This window comes from Oryctolagus cuniculus, chromosome 8, assembly GCF_964237555.1.
Source record: "Oryctolagus cuniculus chromosome 8, mOryCun1.1, whole genome shotgun sequence".
In the NCBI taxonomy this organism is placed as follows: domain Eukaryota; kingdom Metazoa; phylum Chordata; class Mammalia; order Lagomorpha; family Leporidae; genus Oryctolagus; species Oryctolagus cuniculus.
The window spans coordinates 51627670-51649718 of record NC_091439.1 but is presented as its reverse complement, the minus strand read 5'-3'; the positions used below and the strand labels follow the sequence as shown (position 1 = coordinate 51649718).

At 37.0% G+C, this 22049-nt stretch overlaps 1 protein-coding gene across 50 annotated transcripts in view; it reads left to right on the top strand.

Moving 5' to 3' along the window:
- ANK2 (ankyrin 2) overlaps positions 1–22049 on the top strand; it is a 677994-nt gene that overhangs the window by 592939 nt on the left and 63006 nt on the right. For 27 of the 50 annotated variants that reach the window (XM_070047718.1, XM_070047717.1, XM_070047713.1 and 24 more), the window contains 6 exons: positions 584–682; positions 7459–7531; positions 8812–8865; positions 14645–14789; positions 20693–20795; positions 21485–21588. In XM_070047718.1, coding sequence (XP_069903819.1) covers positions 584–682; positions 7459–7531; positions 8812–8865; positions 14645–14789; positions 20693–20795; positions 21485–21588 — 578 coding nt within the window. The remainder of the gene's footprint in view (positions 1–583; positions 683–7458; positions 7532–8811; positions 8866–14644; positions 14790–20692; positions 20796–21484; positions 21589–22049) is intronic. The other 23 variants (XM_070047715.1, XM_070047714.1, XM_070047701.1 and 20 more) reach the window with 3 other exon arrangements.

The following is a 22049-nucleotide window of genomic DNA, read 5'->3' as shown; positions in this document are numbered from 1 at the left end:
TCCTTGGGATGTGGAGCCATTGAAATGTAAACTAAGCGGTGCAATTAAACAAACCAGGCTCCCAAGCAGGCTGGACTGAATGCAGCCTGAATTGCTTGCTTGTGTTATTTCACTGCATTGAGCTTCTGCACAGCTGTAGCTAAATATGTAAGTTACTGTGTTCCCGGTGGGAACATCTCCATCTCGCAGCTGCAGATGGCCTAACCTCCGAGGAGGAGTAAGTGTACCTGGAACTCACTAAGAGTTTCTGGAGGTATCATCCTCAGGTCAAGAGGTACTTCGCTAAGCCCAGTACAGTATTTGTAGAAGATATTTGACACCCTTAGGGTTAAAGCTCAAGTGCTTCTTATTAAAAAGAGCAGGCAGATGCAAGCTTGTTGTGTTACCATGGTGACCTGGGCTATAGTCTAAAGAAGTTACAAAGCCGGATTTAGATGTAATGGTAAAAACTAGTGATTTTCCTAAGCTGTGCCTTGTTTTGGAAGGAAATGCTGGCTCATGCAGAGCCACGGGTGATCTCATTGGCTCCCATTGCAGTCCTCCCTCTGTTTCTCACTCTCTTTCTCCCTTTCCCTCTCTTCAGAATGGTAACACTGCCTTGGCCATTGCTAAGCGTCTGGGCTACATCTCCGTGGTCGACACCCTGAAGGTTGTGACGGAGGAAGTCACCACCACCACCACGGTGAGTATGAGGCGCTCTGCGATTCGGCTCTGGAGTCTAGGTTTCCAGCCACATGCTTTTTCACTCACCAAGTGCTTGGAATTCTCCCTCCAGAACTTCTTTTGTTGACTGTACTGTAGAACACTTAGAAAAATATGCAGATGTCAGTGCTTTTACATAAAAATGCGGAAACTTCAGTTTCTCTTACTCAACAGAAATGCATATAAAATGTGTGAATGCAGTGCTATGCTATTTAGTTCTTTTTTCTGTAACTGACTGACTTTTTTTTTCTTCTGGCTCCTCTGCCCTTTTCTTTTAGTTGTGTGTGACACCTACTGCTGGCAAGGCGGTAGCACACCCACAGCAAGCTTCTTCCCTTATCCAGGTCAGGCCAGCTCTCGACAGACCCTGCTCTGTGTTCCTGACAGGGTCAAGGGTACTCCCAGTAAGAACAATTCCTTCCTACTTTGCTTCTGGTTGCCAATTATTATTTTTTATTCAAGAAGAGAATTGCATGTGCTTAGTAGGTAAACCAGGACTGCATCATGTAAGGTTTCTTTGTGATCCCTGTTTTGAATACAATTACTGATTCTTTTGGAGAGAACAGTACTCATCCTGGGCCTTTGCCAGGGAGTCTCTGGGAAAGGCCATGATAATAAGGAGTCTCAGTGCCCTGGGCCATTCAGCTGAAGCAAAACTCAAAGGCAGCCTCCTAAGGGTGGGGGTGGGGCTCTGGGATCTGGCTGAAAGTGGAAATCCTATTATATTTGCATTTAGTTTCTTACTAAGTTTTTACCACAAGCACGAATTCTGCTATGAACAACAGTTCTTTAATTTATCTTTGTAAAGTAGAAAAGTAACACAACAGTGAAATATTAGATGTGCTTCAGAGAGGATAAGACTGTAAATCAACCAAAAAAGAATTCTGAATGAGGGTCTGATAAAGGCCCCAAGCAAGAAATGATTGGGATTGAGTTTTGGGAACATTTGGTTGTTTTGATTGATGTGAGGAAAAAGAAAGGAATTTTGTTCCTCGGGCTGACAAAAAGTCCCTGTTGACATGCACTGAAGTAGATGGACTACAGTTGATTTAACATACAGTTTTAAGCAGAGTGGTTATGATTTATTAATGAGTTGCCAGATACAGAGTGAATTTAGATGGGAGAGAATGACACTGCTTGTTTTGTTCAAGCAGAATCTTAAGACCTTTAGCCAGAGCACCACAATATTTTTAGAGATTTAAAGTATAGCTTTAATAAATTATGTAGGAGAAAAAATAGGTCTTGTCATTGCCTAGCATTGGGGCCACTATATATGGCTGAATATTAATGGCTATTTCTTACTGTTGGATTTCATATAATAAAATCTTCAGACCTGTACATATTTGTGATTTTATTTGGCATCTTTAAAATAATGTGTGTATTATGAATAAATGAAGACTTCAGTGACAAGATTAGCCAAGGACAGCTGGTCTTAGAAGTCATATTTTCTGTCAACTTCATTAATTTCCCCGTTTTGGGCATCATGTGTGTATGTGCATTTTTACCAGGTTACCACTAGATGGCAAACTTGTATCCTTTGTTATCTTGGACCTGCTTCCATTCATTTTGTTAATTCATTTCTTCATCAGTTATCAGACGTAAAATATGTGCTGGGTTCCATGTTGTGAGCTGAAGACTCACCAGGGGTTAAATATTGTTCCTGCTCACAAGCAGCTTACATTGTCAGGAGGATGAACTTTGAGATGTACGCTCTGTAAGAAATAAATTATGCACTTACATCTGCAACACTATGGAACTCACATGTTCAAGTTCAAAGGATCTCCATTATGTAAATACTACTTAGAACAAATGACTTCAAAGAACTGTATTTTAAAAGAGGGACAGTTAGCTTTCTTTAATTTTCCTTTACTCTAATTACTGCCTTTAAACAAGTTCTTGGACACCTGGGCAAAACTCTGCACATGTAGGATACATATGGAGAGGTCATCTCTCCACCCGCTTTTCTCTAGGGTCAGATGGAACTACTGCCAGTTGTTTGTTTTTGTTTTCAGGTAACTATTATTCTTTACACTCTCTAGGTGAGCATTGATCCAAAGAACTCACCGAAGTTACAACTTAAGGTTCTAGGTGAAACAACATTTCTGATTTCAACTAGGATAAGTCATTTATCTGAAGAGGTAGTTTTAGTTGTGGGTTTTCATGCTGTGGTGCCTTTACTGTCTGCTTCTGAATTGGCTTCTGTTAGTCATCATTGTGAGTTGAATTATTTAATGGAATTTGGGGATAAGGATTTGAGAATTTATTTTTGTGCAGTATGGGAATCATCTTACTTTACACCTTATTACTTGTGAAGAGGTTTTTAATCATTTTTTCCATATAATTTCATTTCCACATAGTGTGTTATTAATGATGTTTAAAACAAGAATCAACATTTAGGATTCAAAACGTGCCAGGGATGGAGGACAGAACTAGAAATAACCTTTAGGTTGTCCAATTCCAAAACCCTTGTTCCCAACCACTTGGCATAACTGACGGTAGCCTACCAGGAATTTTGTAAAAGAACTCCTTTTATCTAATATTCAACAATAACAACAAAACCCAGCTTAACTAGTGTTGTTTATTGATCATATTCAATATCATTTTCTAAAGTCTACAGATTTACTAAAAGTAACTCAGAGCTATTAACTGATGATAGCAAAAAGCACAAGAGAAAATTCAACAATTATGTGAAATTAATAAAATTAAATATAGTTTTACTGTCATTGAAATGTGGTAGTTGAATTATAGCAACACAATCTTACAGCCCTTGGATTCTATGATGTACCATTTGAGCAGCCATGTGAGTTCTCTTTGATCCAAGAAAGTTTCTTTCACTTTTCCTCTTTACACAATTCTTTACCCCAAAGTGTGAATAAAGCTATTGTGTAGGGAGCAGAGTATGGCGGCAGTGTGTCAAGGAAAAGTCATTGCTGCAGAAATTTCTGAGGCAGTTTGAAATCGTGGTTTGTTTCCTTAACCTTTGCTTCTATAACTTGACTTTGTAAGGCACAGCAGGGGTTATGAGACAGCTGAGCCTTCTCCTGGGGATACAATCTCTAAATGTTTGCGGGAACAGACATCAGAGTGGGAGGGACACATTTCAGCAACAGAAGCCTGGGTGACCAAGGCAGCTTGGAAGAACTATGAGCTATGACTCATCTCTCTTTATTACTGATCAGCCATCGTCAATTATTTTTGTTATTTATATGATTTTAAGTAATTGTGTTTTATATTACTTATAATCAATTATATGTACAATGTAAGTTACTAATATAGCAATGATGTATGTATGATATAAATGATATTATATATTTATCATTTAAACATGGGGGGATTTTTTTAACAAGCAGTGAAGTTCATGTAAATGTTCTGAATCCTAAATTATATCTGATCCTGTAAGTCAAATTAAGTGGGAATTATACAAATAGCAGTGCAATAAACACATATAGTTATTTGATGCCTATAGACATGGGGCTAAAATTTTTCCTGTGAATATAGATCCATTGATTAGAGGGCTAAATTGTCCTTCATGCACAAGTAACATCAAGAATATGTGCTATCTTGTGCATATATATTTATAAATTCTATGATAACTGAATATATATGATATTTATATATCCTGCACATTTCCTTAAAGACATTATCCTGAATGCAAAATTTTTTTTAAACTTTTGTCATATATTTTTCAATATATTCTAATTGTCTCGATCACCCCTAATTGACTAGCAATTATTTTTGGTGGCTCAGCTTTGTTGAGTTTCCAAAGCTGTTACCTTAGTTTTTATAGAACAGAATATTTAATTACAGAAGTTATGTTACATGTATTATTGAGATAAATAGATTTGTAAACAAGTGTAGTTTATAACTCCATGGATGGAGCTGACAGGTGAAGGCATGAGAATGAGGTGTCATGGCCAAGGTCACTTACTCACTGTGCAGTGGTAGCTTGGTGAACATGTAGTATAAAGGAAATGATTGATCAAGGGGATTGGTCAAGTGGAGATAAGTTAAGCATACTTTTTCTCTTTTAGAAAATAAACTAGATATTATCCACCATTTATAAAACAGTATGTTGGGGCTGGCGCTGTGGCGTAGCGGGTAAAAGCCACTGCCTGCAGTACTGGCATCGCTTATGGGCGCTGGTTTGAAAACCGGCTGCTCCACTTCCAATCCAGCTCTCTTCTATGGCCTGGGAAAGCAGTAGAAGATGGCCCAAGTCCTTGGGCCCCTGCACCCACATGGGAAGACCCAGAGGAAACTCCTGGCTCCTGGCTTCAGATTGGCGCAGCGCTGGCTGTTGAAGCCAATTGGGGAGTGAACCAGCAGGTTTAAGACCTCTCCCTCTCTCTCTCTGCCTCTACTTCTCTCTCTGTGTAACTCTGACTTTCAAATAAATGGATAAATATTTTTTTAAAAAACAGTATGTTAAAGACTTATGTTATATAGTCTACTTTTCTCCATTTCATTATGAAGAATAAAAACTCATTATTGAGTCTTCTTTCCATCCACTTATCACATCCTACTTGTTTTGCCTTATTATCTTATTTAATTATATATAATTAAACTTGTGCAAATTGTACTATTCATTTTAACCTTTAAAGTGGTTTCTAATCTTGACCATAGCATATTGGAATCCTATGGCAGAAGGAGATGCCCATGATCACTTAATTAAAGTCCAGTATTCTGTGTGCTATTCAGATAGGCTTGCATAAAAACATATTTCGATAATGAAATTTTCAAAGAATACTTTTTTAAAAAGAAAATATGTCATTTTTATTATATTATTATTAGGGCAAAAGACTTGTTTGTCATCCATTCAAAAGGTAGATATTGATGGCCTTCTGAAGGTCAAGCACCACATCATGTACAAGTATATGCTATATTTAACATAGTGGACACTTCACATATCTATACAGAAAAATATCAATTACCGATATGATCACTGGGTTTTACTTTTTATGTCGCCACATATATTTGCTTATAATTTCTCCAGTAGCGTTCAATGATCAAACTAAAGCAAAGTGCTTTTTCCCATTCCTCTGAGTACAAAGAAAGTTATCAGCTTCAGAAAATAGAAATTCAGACCAGTAGTGATTTTCAAATGGAGAGTACATTCATGGTATGTAACATGAAGTTTTGATTTCATATATATATATGCATATATATATACACACACACACACGTGGAGTGACGAAATAAAGCTAATTAACATATCTATATTTCATGCTTAACCTTTTTTTGCAGTGAAAACTCTTATTGCTCAGAGCAATTATCACATATATGAAACATTCTGATGTGTTGACCAACATCTTCTAATCACACCCAATTCATTCAACCCCTGTAACCATCATTCTGCTTACTGATTCCATGAGTTCAACCTTTTCACTTTCTACATGTAAGTGAGATCATATATGGGCTTATTGCTCCCTCTTTTTAAAATCACTGTCATGTTCCTGATCTCTAAAACACTGCCTAGTACTCAAAATGTTTCTTGAGGACACAACTGACTCAAAAGTTCAGAGGACTTTCAGTTTTTTTTTTTTTTTAATATTTATTTATTTGAAAGATAGTTACAGAAAGAGAGAGAGAGAGAGAAAGACAGAGGGAAAGAGAGATACCTTCTATCCACTGGTTCACTTCCCAAATGGCCACAATGACTGGGGCTGGGTCAGGCCATAGCCAGGAGCCAAGAGCTTCCTCTGGATTTCCCACGTGGGTGGCAGGGACACAAGCACTTGGGCCATCTTTCTCTGTTTACCCAGGTGCATTAGCAGGAAGCTGAATCAGAAGGGGAACAGCTGGGATTCCAACTGGTGCTCATATGGGATTGGTAGCATTGCAGGCAGCAGCTTAACTTGCTGTTTCACAGTGCTGGCCCTGGTCTTTCAGTTTTAAGATGAATTTTTAACTTTGAATTTTAATAATAATAAAAATTAAGTTAACTATTATTTGTTGAGTATTTACTTACACTAAGCACTGTTTTTAGAGCTCTCACATATATTATTTTTTAATCTTCAAAACGATTTTATGTATTTCTGTTCTTATCCATGTTTTATAGATAAGAAAATTGATAGGAGACTTGCTAAGTCCTCATATCTAATAAGTGATGAAGTTAGAATTTGCACCCATGCAATCAGACTCTAGACCTTGGTCTTTTAACCTTATGTCATGGGTAAGGGATGGAAGGCAGTGATCTGACAAATCTGGGGTGCTGTCATGGAAGGCAGATAAGCAACAAATCAGAATGGCTGCTGCTGAAGCTCTGTGAGTGAATGATTTCTCTACTGTTGATCCACTAACCCCAGAAGAGACTCGTCACATTCTCTGCCCAGATAACTTATGTGATTCACATTGTTTCTAGATTCTTTTCCAATAACTTCACTTTTAATAAATTGCTTACGTCATTGCTGCATTTTAAAGCTTTTTCTGGAAACATCACCAAGTTCATTTTACAAAAGCCCTGAAAACATCAATCTGCTTTCTCAATATGACTAATTATTAATGCTGTTGCTAAAAAATTTAGTTTTCAGATGGGAATGCAAAAGAATGAACCTTCTCTGGCATCACTTCACTGGAGTAAATCACCATTTCTCTTCCAAGAAAGAGAATAAGCTTCCAACATATACGTTTGGAACAGATGGGATGTTCCAGGCCTCACAGCTTGCTGGTTCTTTTGAGATGACCACCTCTGTGATTCTTTTGTCTTTCATTTGGTCTTGTTTTTCATGTGAGCATGAATGATTTTTGTCTTTCCAGACTATCACGGAAAAACACAAGCTAAATGTTCCTGAGACAATGACTGAGGTTCTTGATGTTTCTGATGAAGAGGGTAAGACTTCCATTTACTATTGTGATGTCTGTCACGTTCTTACGTAAGTGCTAGCCAACCTGTTGTTTCTCAAGGGCCGACTGGCACTGTGGAGGAAGCATCTTAACAGTACAGCCACTTCTTCACTTTCATTTCAGTATCTTTACTTTTATCACTTGGTGGTGGGAGGAAATCTGATTAGCCTATTTTCTTGCTATCTTTAATATCTACTAAATGACAATGCTAGAAAGATGGGGGAAATTGGAAATTGATTATGTGTTAAAATAGCTACTCAATAGTAAAATATTAATATGTGTTCTAATTATGTTACAATATATTTTATTTATATGCTTTGGGCTAAAGACCTTAAAGTATATACCATCAATGGTATATTAAGAAATTTCTGCTTTCTAAATGGTTCAAGTATACAAAATGCATTTTAATTCTAGAGAAAGAAAAAAGGTTGAAAAGTAGCCAGCAGCAAGTAGTATAAATTCAACATAAGAATGTAATTACTGAAGTCAGAAAATATGCTCCCTGGAGTTTTAGAGTTGATGAAACTTTTCTAAGGCAAGATTTCAAAGTCCCAAGAAGCTTGTTTTTCCAAAAGGAGAAACTTGTGACTGCCTGGGGTCGAGGTGGTTGCACTGTGGTAGAGCTGGAGATGTAGACAGCAGGGCTTCTGGCTCTGTCCCAAGTAGGTTTTTTTTGTTTTTTTGTTTTTTTTTTTTTTTTGAATTTCTATGCAATATTCCACTGCTGCTAAGAATCTTCTGAAAAATAACCATGAAAGCAGCCTATAAGATATTCAATAAAGTTTCAGTAGTGCATCTATTGATCAAATGTACATGACTGAAAAATTATTGCCATATATATATATATACACACATTGAAAATGTACATGTTTGAAAAATTATTACCCTAAAGGATGGTACTAGACCCAATACTAATTGTTTTTGTGGAAACATATTATAGGCATTTCTTTTGTTTTTAAAGATAAAAATAAGATAAAACTTATATTGAGATGTCCTTACTTGGAACCAATATATGAAATCACCTGTTGGTAATAGCATTGAATTGTCCCAGCTCATACATGAATTTATGGCAAGAATGAACAAATATTTGTTGGATTAATATTACGAGTAACTTAAAAGGTATTGCCAAAGCCAACAGTTCCAAATATTTATTATAATTTTGTATTCCATCTTAATACTTGCTAACTAATTTTCTTTTTCATTCATATATTTACCATATTTTGTTTTTGGGATCATCTTTCTTGTCTTTACTTATATGTTGAACAGCTTTAAAACAGTTTGGTGACCACTTTATTGATGGGGAAGCACTTAGTGATTCAGGTACCATTAGAAGAAAGTATTCGAATGAAAGCTTTATTTTAATTTTCTTAACTGGATAGATGCCATTGTTTCATATTTAAATCTGTGTGGTGAATACTGCTGTGTTACATTAAAAATAACATGTAATATGGGTGGACTAGTGCATGTGTACACTTTGTGTGTGGATTTCTACTAACTTGGATGTTTAAAGTCATGAGTTTCTTATACTTTAATGATTTTGCAACTGAGACTTAACATAATTGCTTTATGTGATGAACATTTTATAAACATTTTTCAATAACTAATGCTTTTTCTTTGAATAGAAACTTAGAAGAAAACTAATTTTTTGCTTGACACTGAACTAGCATAAGCATGTTAATAATTCTGTTATTAGTTATTAACTAAGCTATCAATGAAAACTGCATGAAATGAATGCAGTTCATATCATCCTTGGTTGAAGATGTGGTAAAAGTACAATAAACTAATATTGTGATTTTTAAAAGAAAGTAAAAACAGAAATAAAGTGATCTTTAAATTTTTTAAAGATTTTATTTATTTATTTGAGAGGTAGAATTACAGACAGTGAGAGGGAGAGACAGAGAAAGGTCTTCCATCCGCTGGTTCACTCCTCAAATGGCTGCGATGGCTGTAGCTACACCGATCCGAAGCCAGGAGCCAGGTGCTTCTTCCTGGTCTCCCATGTGGGTGCAAGGGCCCAAGCACTTGGTCCATCTTCTACTGCTTTCCCAGGCCATAGCAGAGAGCTGGATTGGAAGAGGGGCAGCCGGGACTTGAAGTGGCGCCCATATGGGATGCTGGTGCCGCAGGCAGAGGATTAACCTACTGTGCCACAGCACAGCCCCAATCTTTAAATATTTTTCGGGTGAATTTGGCATTTTGATGGAAAAAACGAATAAAATAACACCTTCCAACACAAACGTTCCAAAGTACATGTGATACCACTTTAAATAAACTTCTTACATGAAAATCTAAATTTATAAATCAAATAATTTATATAGTAATTATTTAATTTAAAAAATGCTGCCTTAAAAAGTAACTCTTTATTCACAAAATAATTGTTAAAGAATTCCATTAGTTAATGTATGTAAAGTATTTATTACTGATGTATAAAAATTCAATTATATGAAACAACTCTTAGACCTGTCTATTGTATCAGATGAGATCTAGCTGTGATATTCTAATATTTTTATTAAAACTATTATATGTTAAAATTAATAACAAAAAAGTTTTGCTTTAAGAGAGATATTGGCTAATGATTAAGAATATCTTGTGGATGGAATATTATAGAGCCATAAAATTGAAATTTTGTCATTTGTGATAACATGGATGGAACTGGATGACATCAGTTAAGTGAATTAAGTCAGGTACAGAAAAAAAAATACTGTGTATTCTCATTTATAATTGTAGGTTAGAAAGTAGGCCTCATAAAAGCAGAGAATAGAATAGTAGTTACCAGAGGCTGGGATGGGTCTGGGGGATTTAGAACAGGCAGCAAATGTTTAGTGGGTACAGGGCTACAATTAGGTAGGGGGAATAATGTGTAATGTTCTATAACAAAGTATGATAAGCCATCATTGACAGCAATTAATTGAATTTAAAATAGCTAACAGAGAGAATTTTGAATGTTCCCAGCACAAAGAAGCAATAAACTTCTGAGGTGATAGATGCGCTTGGTCTGATCGTTAGACGTTGTACACGTGTATTGAATTTCACACCGTTCCTCATAACTAAGTACAATTACTAAGTGTTAATGAACATATTTTCATTCAAAAAACAAGAGAATATCTCTTTTGGTAAGAAAAGTTTTCCATTTCTAGGAAAAGCCAAAAACCAGATAACATTGTTTTCCCAGAAAGACGTTCGCACTGACTAATTTCTATCTAAAAATACATTTGAGTGCTGTGTTTCATGCAAAGAATCACTTTGAGCTGCATGTGTTCCCTGTGACCATATTGGCAGATGACAGACAGCAGTGAAAACTGGAAAATTAGGAGAAGCTAGATGAAGAAATGTAGAAGCAAATTGACAGGGAGACAGATGCTCTTATATGGGTAGTAGTAGGAATTTGGTGCCAGCCAGCAAAGCTCAGCTATACTGGATTCTTGTGAGTGGGTGGGTGGCTGTGGGCATAGAGTGAGAGAAAGACAAAGAAGGGTGAACAAGAGTATTCAAGCATTCTTTTGATGTTTAATCCTTTTGGTCTCTTGTTCAAGGCATCTGTAACACACAGCTTGTATTATACTTCCATCATGTGACAGATCCTGCATTCAACCATTCCCTTCACTTTTTCATGAATAAGAATAAACGTTGTCTTCCACATGTTAAAGAAACTTTCATATTGTTTTCTTAAAATAATTTCAGCTTATATCCAAATCAGACTGTACCTATGTTTTGGTAAACTTATTCTTAAATTTCACTTTAGAATTGTTTTTCTTCCAGAAATAAAATATTGGTGTTGGGGTGGAGAATCCCAACTTAACTGACTCATAACAGTCCCATGTAAAGACTGACTATATAGACAAGGGAGGGAAGTAATGGTGAAAATGTAAAAACACATCTTCCAAGGATGTGATTCAACAGCTAAGCTTCCTGGCCTTTGCCTTATGTCCAGACACCAGCCTTCTTCCTGAACTTTTGCCATTTCTCATCAACATGAGCATTTATGATTTACATTATTCCACTTAGCATTCTCTGAACAAGTAAGGCATATCACCCTCTCATTCCTTCTGTTTTGACTGCCCTCCATTACCCCTTACACACTAGCCACTTACACACTAGAGGACATACCGTCATCTTTCCTTGTCAAAGCTCAAATAACCAGCTCCACTTCTATAATCAGTGACATGTTCTCCAGCTTCGCTGGAGCGTCCCAGGGTTGCCATACAAATTACCATAATTGAGGTGGTTTAAATTTGTTCTCTCACAGTTTTGGACACCAGAAGACCAAAAACAAGATACCGATAGGGCCATGCTCACTGCAAGAAGGATATTTCTATTCCTCCTCCAGCTTTTAGTGGCTGCCAGCAATCTTTGGTGTGCCTTAGTGTGTGGATACCTCACCCCCATCTTCCTTCACATGGCTTTCTCTACTGTGTCCTTCACTGTCTACTAGGACACTTGCATTGGACTTAGAGCCCACCCTAATCACATGCGATGTCATCTCGGTCTTCACATTAATTACATCTGCAAAGGCCCCATCTCAAAATAACATCATATTCTGAGATTCCAAGTAGATAGGAATCTTGGGCAGAGTACACTATTGAACCCACTTCTCCATCTTGAAGTGACCTCTCCTTCCTCTGAACTGTTGGATGACTAACATCCATTTTGTGTTTGATTATATTGTCACTTATCATTGGATTGTTGTTACTGTTGCATTTTGCTTTGGGAGGGGACATGTTGAAAAAAAAAGAATATACACAATGGAAGAGGGAGAAAATATATTGTAACAGACCTATTTTTTTTAATTACCTATCTTGGATTTGCATTGTGATGCAGTGGATTAAGCTACCACTTATGATGCCCCCATCACATATCAAAATGCCTGGTTTTAGTCTCAGCTACTCCATACTTCTCATCCAGCTTCTTATTAATGTGATATGCCTAGAAGCAGCACATTATGGACCAAGTACTTGCCTTCCTGTCATCCAAGTGGGAGATCTGGATGGAGTTCCAGACTCCTGGTTCCAGCCCAGGCTTTTGGGGGCATTTGGAGAATTGACTGGTAGATGGAATATCTCTTGCTCACTCTCTCTCTCTATCTCTGTCTCTCCACCCACATATTCTCTCTTTCAAATAAAAACTAAATAAATAAACAGATACATATATATTTAAATTACCCATATTTTCAATAGAACTGTTCGATTTATGAAATGTTTACACTTAGTGTAATTATATTTCTTGCTGTATAATGCAGAGAGGTCTCAAAAATTCATGGAAAATGTACCTTTTTCCTCCTTCTAGAAACTTGAAGCCTCCATATAGATTTACTCAAAAATATTTTGATACATGACATTTAATATTTGAAATATTATTTATTTTAAAAGCAGATAGAGCTCACATCTACTGGTACACTCCCCAAATGCCTACAATAGCTGAGATTAGGACAGACCAAAGTCAAAAGCCAGAAACTCAGTCTAGGTCTTCCATGTGGGTATAGGAATACAATCACTAGAGCCATCACCATTGACCCCTAGGGCCTGCAATAGCAAGAAGCTGTAAGTCAGGAGTGGTGCCAGATATCAAACCCAGGCACTCTGATATGGGATATGGGGCTATCAAATGGCATTTTATCTACTCAGCCAAATTCCCACCCCTGATAAGTAAAATTTAACTTCATATTTTATAGGATGTTAACCCTTTACTTTGTGTTAATAGAAAATAACTAGCAATTTTACTAAGTTCTAACACATGATTACATGTTCTTATATGTTATTTCATTCCATTCATGTAATTGTAATGTGAAGCAGGTCATAAATATCTCCATTTATTAGTTGTGCAGACTGGGACTCAGGAAGATTAGCTAACAAGAAATTGTACCAGGTACATCTATTTCTTAAGACTCAACTTTTTTTTAAAAGATTTATTTGTTTATTTGAAAGGTAGAGTTACAGAGAAACAGAGGCAGAGGCAGAAAGACAGAGAGAGAGAGAGAGAGAGAGAGAGAGGTCGGTCTTCCATCTGCTGGTTCACTCCCCAGATGGCTGCAACAGCCAGGCCTGTGTCAATCTGAAGCCAGGTGCCAGGAGCTTCCTCCAGGTCCCCCATGCAGGTGCAGCCAGGACTTGAACCGATACCCATATGGGATTGCCTATACTGCAAGGGGCAGTGCCACAGCACTGGCCCCTAGAATATTAGTTTTTAATAAACTTAAAATAATTAATATTTAACTTAAGTTTCCCCTTACATACAAAGTTGTCAGTTTCACTGTGTCTGATGAGTGGCCCTAAAGGGTCATCAGAAACAATTTCGGTCAACAACATTATTCCTCTGTTATATTAATGGTGTATAGGGTGTTTTTGTGAATGAAGTATCTTTCATTTATTGAACTACTTGACACCTCAATTCTGAAAATGATGTATTCTCATTCACAGGCAGGGGATGTACCCTGGCCTTCTGGACTCTCAAATGTGAGCTACAACACTTAGTCATCTCTTTCTTCCCCAGCTTAATCACTAAATTCTCTTTTTTTCCCCTCTCGACTTTCACCTTTGGGAAGTCATCTAGTTTCAGACAAAACATCCTACTTATGCTCTACAGTGTTTTTTAAATTACATCACAGGATTCACAATCTATGCACTTCATTCTCCAGTTATTTTTTCCTAATATGCATACTTGTTAATATTAAACATTATTTTTATTCCACTTAAAATATTTAATTCATCTTCCAGAGAAGTAGACATGTTTAGCATACTTCTGATTACATGAAGAGACTATTAGTGCTGAACATCTTGTAGAAAATTACTAAAACTACAAACAGGCAAAGTAGTCTACATGTTGGACTAATTGTTGAGTTAGATAGTATCAGCTATAAAACACCCATTATTATAAAGAACCACTGAATAAAGAAAACTGGTAGATATTAGAAGAATTACAACTCAGGCAGTTTTTTTTTTTATCATTAAGTAATATGAAAGTGAGTGAAATAGTGTCTCTAAGTAAGCATTTTATCGTTGTCTGCACTTGTGGAGTGTTCCAGTTTGCAGTCTTTTGTTGATATCATGGCCATTTTGCTGATGCATTTCACAATCATAATCACTTCTCCTCTGATTGCTTCAAGGTGATGACACAATGACAGGTGATGGAGGAGAGTACCTTAGGCCTGAGGATTTGAAAGAGCTGGGTGATGATTCGTTGCCCAGCAGTCAGTTTCTGGACGGCATGAACTACCTGCGGTACAGCTTGGAGGGAGGACGGTCTGACAGGTATTGACATACATTAACCTTGTGTCGCCCACAAGTGTATGCAGCTCGTTTGTGCGGTGATAATAAGAAATAGACACCATCATTTAGCACTTACCTATAATAAGGTGCCTCCCTATTCTCTGCAGTTATCATGTGACCTTACTCCATTCTCTAGCAAGTGCGGGAAGTACCCACTTCAAAGAACAGGAAATTGAAGGCTGGGAAGATTAAATGACAGTAAAATTAGACTATGACCAAGGAGCAGAACTATGATAAATCAGAGCTCTCTGCCTTTAAATATGATATTTTTAACTGCCTCTTCCTTTTCTCAGAAAATGAAAGTGTAATGTTGCCTAATAGAGACTCTTACTTATTCAACAGAAAATTGTGCCTGGAATTGATTACTTCATAAAATTGAATCAAAACAGAATCTTGCAAAACCTGAATATAATCTGAGCAAAATCTGGGGGAGCTGGTTTTATAAGCAAATTCATGCAGGTTTCTATAATATATTCAATGTTTTTTTGAATATTGCAAACAAGTCCAAATGCTGCTCGTTATTTTTTGAGGCAAGCTGAATAAGAACATTCTATGGTACCTCATCAAAAATATGACTACTAATTTAGGTCAAGCATATGATTATCCAGGTAGGGTAATGTGTTTTGCTAATTAGCAACCTCAGATTTATCATTTTAAAACTGGCTCAATTGAAAGCTATTTAATGAATATCCAGCATATTTGGAGTTCATGAACATAAAGAGTAATCAATCCTAAATGGATAATTAGCAAAACAAGTTGTCCTTGAGCACCAATGTCTCTTTCATTGCTGTTGTTAACAATTCATTGTGCTGTATTAAATGCCAGGCTTTGTGATACATTCTAGAACTACCTACATGACTAAGATGTGTTTGGTAAATTCATAGCCAAAAGGTGTAGGAGAGGAACTGAGCTAGTGGTAGACATCGTGCCCTTGCATTCCTGATGCTCAAGTTCTCTAGAGCAGATGAGCCCAAACTGAGACTGAATGATGGGTAATGGTGGAAAGGAAGAATGGGGAGGGCATTTGCCGTCTTTACAAGGTCATGAGCAGCAGCTCATGGTATATGTAAGAAATAGGGCAGTGCAGTGTTGTTGGGGCACGGTGGAGGAGGACAGACCATATTTGCATTTTAATTGATCTCTTTGGCCAGCAAGATGGAGGTGAGCTTTTAGAGGAGAATTGTCAACACATCGATCCTGAAGATCGTGACTACCAGTGGAATTCGCTACAGTTACAGGAGGGTACAAATTTGAACTCCAGAAATGAAAAAATTGAGACCTATTTGGAGAGTAAATGTAGCCAGTTTGGGTGATGGATTTCTTTCTTTCTTTCTTTTTTTTTTGACAGGCAGAGTTAGACAGTGAGAGAGAGAGAGACAGAGAGAAAGGTCTTCCTTTTCCGTTGGTTCACCCCCCCAAATGGCCGCTACGGCTGGCGCGCTGCACCAATCCAAAGCCAGGTGCTTTCTTCTGATCTCCCATGCAGCTGCAGGGCCCAAGGACCTGGGCCATCCTCCACTGCCCTCCTGGGCCACAGCAGAGAGCTGGACTGGAAGAGGAGCAACTGGGACAGAATCTGGCGCCCCATCCGGGACTAGAACCCGGATGCGCCGGTGCCGCAGGCGGAGGATTAGCTTAGTGAGCCGCGGTGTCGGCCTGGGTGATGGGTTTCATAAGGTGGATAAAGAAGAGGGAGGAAGTTGATTCTTTGGCTTCATTGACTTAGATCGAAGGTGACCCTTGGTCAGGATACAGAAGGATTGAGACCCTAGAGAGGTGGGAATAGACATGACAGGTCAGTGTTTCATTTAATGAGTTGTGATACATTAATAGACCTGGACTTTGTATTCTAAAGTTCTTGAAAGACTTCAAATTTTAATTAAATGAAATGTTTATTACTTATGAATCATAATAATATATTGATTGTCACATTATGGTCATTTTTAAACATTATCTCTTTTATTAAGAACAGATGCTTGATTTGATTCATTTTCCTTCTTTAAAAATACTTAGGTAGAGAAAGAATTTAGAATACTTCCTATAAGACAGGGGGTTGGAGGAATGGTTTCATTCTTCTACTTAAATTGAAGATATCAGCAGGTAAAGACTAGGGACATGAAACAAACAAGGCATGCTGTCATCTCCAGGCCCACACTCATTTCTAGAGCACCAGAGAAATTCACCATCTCCAAAATAGAATTACAGGCAACATCTCATTTTCATGTTTTTATTTACATTTTTATTTTTATTTTGCTTAGGCAATTCAAAATAGGCTATGTTTTTTCAGTAACCATGTTTCCTTTTCATTATTTCTTTATTTGGTATGCTTTCAATAGTACCATGCCCAGGTAGGTATTATAGAGCATGAAAATATGAGCTTCCTGGATACATTCACATTTCCCTGCTCACTGCTCATGTGTGCGTGTATGTTGGCGGGGGGTGCTTATATTCTAGAATTATGGATTTATTCCAAAATTAGGATTTTTCTATACTAAATTCAGTAACTATTAGAGCTAGAAGATATGAACATATTCCTAGAATGAAAGTCAATGACATGACCCAGGCAAGATTTTGTTTCAGTTGTCACAGCTCCACCTTGTGGTGAATCAAAATTACCATGGCTTCCCCTAAACAAACCGAGTTGGTGTGTAGTTGGAGACCATAGAAAAAATAATTAAATAATTTTTTATTATTCACAAATCAAAAATTCTGCCCATATTCAATATAAAACACTAAATAATAATAAGCCACAAAAGTGTCTCCATTTTTAAGGCTAACATATTGATATTTTTTAATATCTACTTGCTCAATAAGGCTTTCAACTCCATTAAGTGAATGTCTAATAAATATTGCCATTTAATAAGATAGCAATTATTATACTTTTCAATGAAATTATACTTTCATACTAATATGTATACATAAAGCTGTTGTATCATAGTGGGAAAAGCATAAATTAAGAACATAACAATACTTCTGGCACCTACAGCAGACAGTTCTTTGGTTGATCTGCAATAAAAATGTATGCTTCTATAAATATGTTACTATAAATATATTAACTGAACATGAAGACTTCTCCCAGTGAGAAAAATGGCAACCCTATTGCAAAATATTTAAACATATATGTAATAATTTAAATCAGGGTGAACAATGTCTGATCCAGGGATTTGAATTATTGTAGACCTTTGTGCTAGTTATTATTTGGTCAGATAGATTAATTCACTACTGTTAGAGTACTCTAACTATATTGTTTCATGCAGGTAGTTTCTATCACATATTTAAAAAGCAATTAGAAACTATAAGTTATATATACACACATATATAATTATAGTAATATATAATTGGGTAAATAACCAAGTAGAATTTCAGAAGGCAGCTCACCAAGTGAACTGGAATAAAATCCATGGAATGCTGTACTTAGATGTAGGTTTCTGACATTCTTTTCCCATCCCTCTTTCTCCAACTTTTCTCCTTCTCTGTCTATATATTCTGATATTTTCCCTTTTACTCTATTCACCTTTTTGAGCTTGTGTGTCACTTTATCCCTTTCTTTCCTTCTGTCCCCTCTGTTTCATTCCTACTGGGGATTTAAGAAAGACCCAAGAATCAGGTAGATAGAAATAAAAAATCCACCTTTATTGCTGGTGTTCTGATTGCAGCAATAGGCCCATCAGTAACACATTCCTGAAGCAGACAGACTAGTCCATCTGGTCATCGTCAGACCTTGAGAGATGTAATTGAGAGAGTGATATCTTCTTTCAAAGTTGAGACATTTGCATCACTCTGTTTTACTTGAGGTTTTATATACCATTCAGTTTGTTCCCATTCAAGCTAAATTTCTAGTCCTGATGATTTTTAAATATTTGTTTATTTGAAAGGCAGTGAGTGGGAAAGACAGATAGAGAGAGCTTCCATCCTCTGACTCATTTTCCAAATGCCTCAATGGCTGAGGTAGAGCCAGGACAAAGCTGGGAGCTTTGGAACATAATCCATGTCTTCTGTGTGAGTGACAGGAACACAATAACTTAAGAATTAATGCTGCCTTCCAGTGTCATACTCAAGTAGGAAACTGTGCTCAAGAGCCACAACTGAGAATAGAACCCCCACTTTGCTATATGATACATAGGTTTTAACCCACATCTAGCCAGCAGGCCAAACACCCACTCTGAGTCCTAATAATTTAATTTCTATCTCAGTCTCAAAATTAAGGTCAAATCAATATTCGTCACAACAGCCTGTAGTCTGTTTATGAAGTACACCATCAAAAATCAACTATATAACTATATAACTGGCCATAATATAAGCTGCTAGGGCTAAATCTCCTGCTGATGAATTTGCTGAAGTATTCAGCCTCCTCCTGCCCTGATGGTGTCAGGAGCCTCGATCTTTTCCAAGAGCCTAGATAGCCACTAACTAATCCCCAAATTATATTCATCTTATTAAAAACACATAGGATCAGACAATCAATTCCTTTAAGTCACGTCACTTACTCTCTAAGACTGGCGATCTCTTTTCTTTGGCATAAATCTACCTGAAAAATGGAAAGGAGAAGGCCCTGGATTAGTAGGACTAATCTCCAAAGGGATGATTTCCTCAAAGATAATTGAAGTTGGCTATATTGACAGCTCATAAAGATGATAGTGTATGGCTTACAAAATTGCAAATATTCAGAAAATAAAACTAGTTTCTACTAATAAATGTGCTAAATTGACACTTAGTCCATAATTCTATAGTGTTTCACTGGCCAAATACCTAATGGGTAAAAGCAAATGAAAATTTATTTCTTTTATTGTGAGAGCTTGCATTTCTCTCCTTTTTTTTTTGCCTTTGGGCTTTGGGCTAATATTTTGAATGTGATTTTTTAATTCTTGGAATAATATGTATAGATTACACTATGTAAGATACATTATTTAAGATATTAATCTGCCATTTGATTGCACAAAGAAGAAATGAAATTACATCTAAGCAAATGTCAATTACCCATCACATTTTAATATATAACTCAGAACTTTCGAATTCAAATTTATCAAAAATGTAAAACACTGATCACAAAGGCCTAAATCTGATTTTGAACCAAAGCTCGTTTGGTCAGTGTCTATTGGCAGTTTGTCTTTGTGCTGCAAGTGTGTCTGTGTTCTGGGCTGGTGCTTAGAAACGGTTTCTTGTGCTCTTGCATCTCATCACCGCAGCAACCAACACTCTTGGTGCTTCACTCACCACACACCGGACACACAAAGGGACAGTGCTCTTCTTTGGAATAATAGCATTGTTGGAGTCCACACACAGAGGAACCGTACTTCCGCAGGAAGCATGCATCTGGCCACAGTCCATTTCACTCTGTACCTTCCAGGGGAATGCACCAACTTTCAGTCACTGGCAGGCTTAGAGAAGAGGAAAAAGAGGCATGGAGAGGATGGAAAAGAATGAGTGAAAACGAAACCTGCACTTTCATTTTGTTCTGCTCTCAGAGGGCTGTCTGCTCTCCCTTGACTTTTTTTCTGACTTGCAGGGAGATTAACATTTAGCGTAGATTTAAGCAATCTATGCTGGAATTATTTCCTGTGTGAATTTCTTGTACTGGCAGTAAGTAAACTACAGTTGCTGGTTTCAATCTTTCTGGGAAGAAAATGAATCAGATTAGAAGTATCAAATTTTAACTTTTGGATTCCCTTGTGCCCTTGTCATTGAGTGGTAGAAACCAGTCAAAGGATGTGTTAGTTTAGCTGCTGGACAGAGAGGTAGGGCAACACAGACACCTGTGTCCCCCTGGAAGTTGCACTGTTGGCTAACAGCACGCTTTTTTACTCTCCTGCTCGGGTCACCATTTCATCCTCCCAAACCTACTCCTGCTGTTGCTATATGACCATGGCCTCCTGCCAACCTACCAGCCTTCGATCCTTCAGTTCCGACAGGTCTCACACTCTGAGCCATGCCTCCTACCTGAGGGACAGTGCCATGATTGATGACACAGTTGTGATCCCCAGTCACCAGGTACGTGCATTTTTGCCTGTATGTCTTTGCTTTCTGGAGAGATTTTAAGTGTTGTGTGATGCTAGAAACATCCTGCCAAGAGTTTTTAATATAAATGAAAAATCCTGAATTCAGTTGACAAGCTGGGATAAAAGATTTGAGGGTTTCTTAAAACATGGAAACTGTTCATTATATTACTCAATGAGCAGAATGTTTCTGAAATAATATATTGCTTCTTTCTTTAGCCTTACCGAATTCTTCCATGGAGGTTTTGTGTAAAGATTTTTTTTTTTAACTTTACTCTCTATTAAAGGAAAAGGGGGGTGGTTTATAAGCATTTAAGGCATAAGTTTAATGGTATGTGTTAAAATATCAGTATTTAAAACTGTTAGCTACAAGAAAAGACAAAGTATACTCTGGAATAGTTTAACTTTAGATTTGATTTTATCACTTTTGGTGGGTTGGCTATAAGGAAATAGATGGAATCCACTCTTCAAAGACAATTACACTAATGTGATCTACTATCACTAATATAATTTAAAATGGAATGCATTATAAGAGTTCCATTTTAAATGCACTGGTTTTATATTTTTAAGGAAAATTATTCCAGTTAGTACCATCTTCCTGTGATGCCACTTTTGAGACTTCATCATATTTGATTTTAATTGAAGCAAAATATTTTTATTACATCCAGTGTTCTTTGTATGTAGGTGTCAACTCTAGCCAAGGAGGCAGAAAGGAATTCTTATCGTCTAAGCTGGGGCACTGAGAACCTAGACAACGTGGCTCTTTCTTCAAGCCCTATTCATTCAGGGTGAGTAAATCAATATTATGTATCAAGATCAAGAGGTAAAATGAGATGGGAGTGCAAATAACAGCTTTGTCCAGCAGCTTGAGCTGATGGCTTATGTTGGAGGCAACCTTTGTTTAAACATGTAAATAACATTGCTTTATCCAACATGGACTCTATCCACACAAACAAGGCAGCAAAAAGCAATGAATTCAGCATAAAAGACTGACTATTGTTTCAAAATAACTAGTAGAATTGCATCAAATAGCTTGCTCACTAACCAGAATCTACTGGTGGCCTCCTTACTGTTCACGTGTTTTCTCTAAGACATCTTAAAAGGAAAGGGCTATGTCAAGAGGCTTTCTGGAGAGTTTCTATTGGTGAAGATTATCTGATGGATTCTTCAGAATAAATGCTTTTTTTCATGTATTAATGTATTCCAAGATGATGTTTACAGAAGTCTGTATCACACACATGTATAGAGG